We start from the raw sequence: 5,140 nt of genomic DNA, 5'->3' as shown, positions 1-5,140 counted from the left end.
GGAATGTCCCAAAGCGGCACTGGGAGCTCCCCAGGGCGGCACTGGGAGCACTGGGGGCACTCGGAATGTCCCAAAGCGGCACTGGGAGCTCCCCAAGGCGGCACTGGGAGCACTGGGAATGCCCCAAGGCGGCACTGGGAGCTCCCCAGGGCGGCACTGGGAGCACTGGGAATGCCCCAAGGCGGCACTGGGAGCTCCCCAAGGCGGCACTGGGAGCACTGGGAGCACTCGGAATGTCCCAAAGCGGCACTGGGAGCTCCCCAGGGCGGCACTGGGAGCACTGGGGGCACTGGTTGTGCTTTGCAGCCGGAGGCAGTCGGAGGCAGCGCTGCCGGGATCCCCCCGCGATCCCAAGGGATCTTTGGGAAGGGGGGTCCCACCCAGCCCGTGGCACTGGGAGCACTGGGAGCACTGGGAGCAATCCCACATTCCCCAAAGCCACCGCAGGAATCCCCCCGGTCCCAAAAGCCAAAGGAGCCCAAGCACATGGAAAAATCCCTCAGTTCCTAAAATCCAGGGGGATTTGGGAAGGTGTCCCAGTCCAGGAGAGGGATTCCCGATCCAGGACAGGAAATCCCAAACCAGGACAGGAAATCCCAAACCAGGACAGAGATTCCCGATCCAGGACAGGGATTCCCGATCCAGGAGATGTCCCTGGAGCCCCTGTCCCTGTTCCTCCTCTCATTCCAGCCGCGGATTAAAACCCCGGGATCATTCCCAGCCCTCCCCAGATCAAATCCCTGCCTCCCTCCCACCCCGAGGTGCGGGAGCAGCTTTTTCCCGATGGATTTCGGGAGCGGGCCGCTCGTTCCGCTTCATTTTGGGATCTCATCCAGCTCCATCAGCCCCGGAGCGAGGCCGATCCATGGATCTGCTCCAGCTCCTGGCTCCGAGCAGGGAGAGGAGGAGCAAAGCCCTGGGAATGCTGAGGAGCCTCCACGGATCCATGGGAAAGCCCCGTTCCCGATCCCACAGCCCCATTCCCGATCCCACACCCTCATTCCCGATCCCACACCCCCATTCCCGATCCCACACCCCCATTCCCGATCCCACACCCTCATTCCCGATCCCACACCCCCATTCCCGATCCCACACCCTCATTCCCGATCCCACAGCCCCGTTCCCGATCCCACAGCCCCGTTCCCGATCCCACAGCCTCATTCCCGATCCCACAGCCTCCTCCTCCATGATCTCAGATCCAAATCCTCCCCCTCCGGCCGGAATTTGGGAAAAGCTGCCCCCAAGGAACAGCGAGGAGCTCCGTGGGATTGTTGGGATAAATCCTGCAAGGACGGGAAGTTGGGATTCAAGTGTTGTCCCTAAAATCCGGCTGCTGTCCCTAAAATCCACCCTCACCGGCAGCTCCTGGGACACTGGGAGCTCCTGGGACACTGGGATAAGGTGGGACACTGGGATGAGACACTGGGAGTCCCTGGGACACAGGGATGGGACATGGAAAGCTCCTGGGACATTGGGATAAGGTGGGACACTGGGATGAGACATTGGAATGGGAAACTGGAAGCTCCTGGGATGGGACACTGGGAGTTCCTGGGACACTGGGATGGGACATGGAGAGCTCCTGGGACGGGACACTGGGATGGGACACCGGGAGTTCCTGGGACACTGGGATGGGACACTGGGAACGGAGCTGCAGGAATTCTCCCCAGCCCCATCCCGGAGCAGGATCCGGCATTTCGTCCCCCCAAAAGCAGCCCAGCTCCCATTCCCGGTGCTCCCCCAGCTCTGCCGCTCCCCATTCCCAAAGCTCTCCATGCCGGAGAGGGGAGGGAAGGACTGGGAACGCCGCCCCCACCAGAATCCCTGGATTCTCCCAGGAGAGGCTCACAGCTTCCCAACTTCCTGCATCCCATTATCCATCCCTCATCCACACCTTCTCCCTGTTCCCTTTTTCCAGGCTCTCGGGGGGTTTTTTTTGGGAAGAAGCCGGCCCAGGCCTGGCTCTCGGGAAGGTTTTCCCTCCCACATTCCCAATGAGGTATTTCCACGGATTTTGAAGCTCAGTTTCACCCGGAAACCTGGAATTTTTTTTTAAGGATTGTGGTTTTATCCCTCCAAATCCCAGCTGGAGGCGACAGGGAGGGCAGGATTTGTAGCACCTTTCATGGAAAAGCAGCTCGGCCAGAGGAGTTTTTCCATTAAAATCCATGGGAATTCCAGGACTGGGATCATCCCCCAAGGTCCTGGCAGCTCCCAGGGGATCCCCAGATCCAGCAGGATGGAGCAATTCCTTGGATTCAGAGCACTGGGATGCAGCTCCTTGAAACAGGAGGGAAGAGGCTTCTCCGGAATTCCCAGCTGGAAGCTCCACCACGGAATTCCTGCTCAGGGGATGGAGCAGCAGAGCGGGATCCGAAGGGGGCGAGGGGGGGAATTTGTGCCCAAAAAAGCCGGGAAAGAGCCACAACTCTCCCGGGATTTGCTGTTCCCGATGTCTCAGGGAGGGGAGGAGCTGCTCCAGGAGAATCCTCGGTGCTCCAAAGGAAACCACACGATTCCCAGCCTCTGGAATGAGCCAGGGAGAGGCTGGAAGCGCCCATTCCACCGGGATTCCTGCAGGAAGCTCCTTTGATCCGGGGACAGCTCCAGTAATTCCAGCAGCAGCTTTCCCACCTTCCCAGGGATCCAGGGGAATCCTCCCAGTGTTTGCTCCGGGAATGTTCCCTTTGGATCCACCCCATCCCGTGCTCTTCCTTCCTTCCTTCCTTCCTTCCAGCTTTTCCCAGGACGCTCCTGCCAAGCTCAGCTGCTCCATCCTGGGTGGGGTTGGATCGTTTTTCCCAAATCCTGGGAAGCGGGGAAGCTGTGGAGCTGCTCAGAGCTCCACACTTTATTCCCGGGGGTCATTCCCAAGGGTCATTCCCGGGGCTCATTCCCGGGGCTCATTCCCGGGGCTCATTCCATCCCCCTGGCTCCATCTGCAGCTCTCCAGTGCGGATCAAAGCCTTGCCACGACGCCTCGGAGCAGACGGATCTTCCCAGAGAATTCCCCCCTTTTCCTCCCTCTCTCCCCACACCTTGGAATTCCCAAGGCGGGCTCGGAAAATCCAGCAGGATCCGTTTTAAACTCGTGCTGAAAAGCCGAAAAAACTCAAAATCCAGAGACATCCAAACGAAAAACTTCCAGGAAAACTCGGGAACGGCGCCGTGACGTTCTTTGTTCCGCGGGGATCCCGCGGGGCTGGGCTCGGGTTTCCCCCCCTGGGATTCCTTTTCCCAGGAGCCGGGGCTCCGGATCCTGCTCTGCTGGGCTTCCCGGGAATGCTGGGCCCTCTCCTCCGGAGAAAAGAGCAGGAGCAGCAGCAGCAGCAGGAATTCTGCCTCCTCCTCCTCCTCCCCACCACGGCCGGGCTCGGGCGGCAGGAGGGCAACAACCAAATTCCTGCCGGGAAAAAACATCAGGAATTTGGGATCAGGTGGGATCGGGAGGGATTGGGGCTTGGAGGAGACAGGGAATGGGAATGGGAATGGGAATGGGAATGGGGTAGGCCCCTTCCCAAGGAAAGGTGGGAATGGTGGAAGGCCATGGAATCCTGTTCCCCTTTCCCAAGGAAAGTTTGGGAATGGTGAAAGGCCAGGAAACCTTGTTCCCTTTCCCGAAGAAAAGCTGGGAATGATAAAAGGCCACGGAATGAGCGGCCACGACTCCTCCAGGGGGAGGAGGAGAACAGAGGGATGGGGGTCTGATCCTGGGCTGAAGGAGCAGCATTCCCAGACCATTCCCTGGGCATTCCCAGACCATTCCCAGACCACTCCAGACCGTTCCCATGTCATTCCCAGGGTATCCCAGACCATTCCCAGACCATTCCCATGCCATTCCTGACCATTCCCATGCCATCCCCAGACCATTCTGGCCATTCCCAAACCATTCCAGATTACTCCAGACCATTCCCATGTCATTCCCAGGGTATCCCAGACCATTCCCAGACCACTCCAAACCATTCCTGTGGCATTCCCAGACCTTTCCAGACCATTCCCGTGTCATTCCTGTGGCATCCCAGACCATCCCCAGAGCACTCCCGTGTCATTCCCATCCCAAACCACTCCAGACCATTCCCAGACCATTTCCAAGCCATTCCCGACCATCCCCAGACCATTCCTGTGTCATCCCCAGACCATTCCCAGACCATCCCAAACCACTCCAGACCATTCCCGTGCCATTCCCGTGTCATTCCCAGACCATTCCCAGACCACTCCAGACCATTCCCAGACCATCCCAAACCACTCCAGACCATCCCAACCACTCCAGACCATCCCCAGACCATCCCCAACCATTCCCAGACCACTCTAGACCATCCCAAACCACTCCAGACCATCCCCAGACCATTCCTGTGTCATTCCCAGACCATCCCCAGATCATCCCAAACCACTCCAGACCATTCCCGTGTCATTCCCAGACCATCCCAGACCATCCCAAGCCACTCCAGACCATCCTCAGACCATCCTCAGACCATCCCAACCACCCCAGACCATTCCCAGACCATTCCTGTGTCATTCCCAGACCATCCCAGACCATTCCCAGACCATCCCAAGCCACTCCAGACCATTCCCGACCACTCCAGACCATCCCCAGACCATTTCCAGACCATCCCCAGACCATCCCAAACCACTCCAGACCATTTCTATGCCATTCCCGTGCCATTCCCAGACCATTCCCGTACCATCAGCGCCGCGGCAGCTCCGCTACGTGGAGGATTCCGGCTCCTGCTTCTGTCGGGAGATGAGCTGGGCCTCCTTGAGGGACAGGTAAACCTCCTCCTGCGGGTCGTAGTAGTAGAACTTGCGGATGTAGGAGATCAGGGGCCTGGAAAAACACCGGGAAGAGCCGGATCCCTGAGCCACAGCACCTCCAACATTCCCAAAATACAGCCGGAGCCTCTTCCCAGCCCTCCCCGGAGCGCAGCCGGAGCCTCTCCCAGGCAGAGCCTCTTCCCAGCCCGCCCAGCACCTCCACGGGAGCAGGAGCTGCTTCCCAAAGCTTCGGCACGGCAGGGAACGCCTCATTCCCGAGCTGCTCAGCATTCCCACGGCATCCCTAAACCCCGCAGGACACCCTCCTCCAAATCCGCCTTCCTCCAAACTCCCTCCTCCAAATCCTCCTCCAAAATCCCATTCCCAAAAA

The 5,140-nt window shown here is 59.2% G+C and overlaps 1 protein-coding gene across 1 annotated transcript in view; it reads right to left on the bottom strand.

Moving 5' to 3' along the window:
* Nucleotides 1-3,174: 3,174 nt before the first annotated feature.
* SOCS7 (suppressor of cytokine signaling 7) overlaps nt 3,175-5,140 on the bottom strand; it is a gene marked incomplete at its 5' end in the record, with an annotated part of 11,476 nt that continues 9,510 nt past the window's right edge. Inside the window, 2 exons of the mRNA XM_042019874.1 lie at nt 3,175-3,400; nt 4,680-4,822. Coding sequence (XP_041875808.1) covers nt 4,702-4,822 — 121 coding nt within the window. The remainder of the gene's footprint in view (nt 3,401-4,679; nt 4,823-5,140) is intronic.

Source organism: Corvus kubaryi, unplaced genomic scaffold, assembly GCF_017639235.1.
Source record: "Corvus kubaryi isolate FWS band 111438036 unplaced genomic scaffold, C.kubaryi_AGA036_p1.0 36336, whole genome shotgun sequence".
Taxonomy (NCBI): Eukaryota; Metazoa; Chordata; class Aves; order Passeriformes; family Corvidae; genus Corvus; species Corvus kubaryi.
Note: the sequence above shows the minus strand (reverse complement) of the source record. Positions and strands in the feature narration are given on the sequence as shown.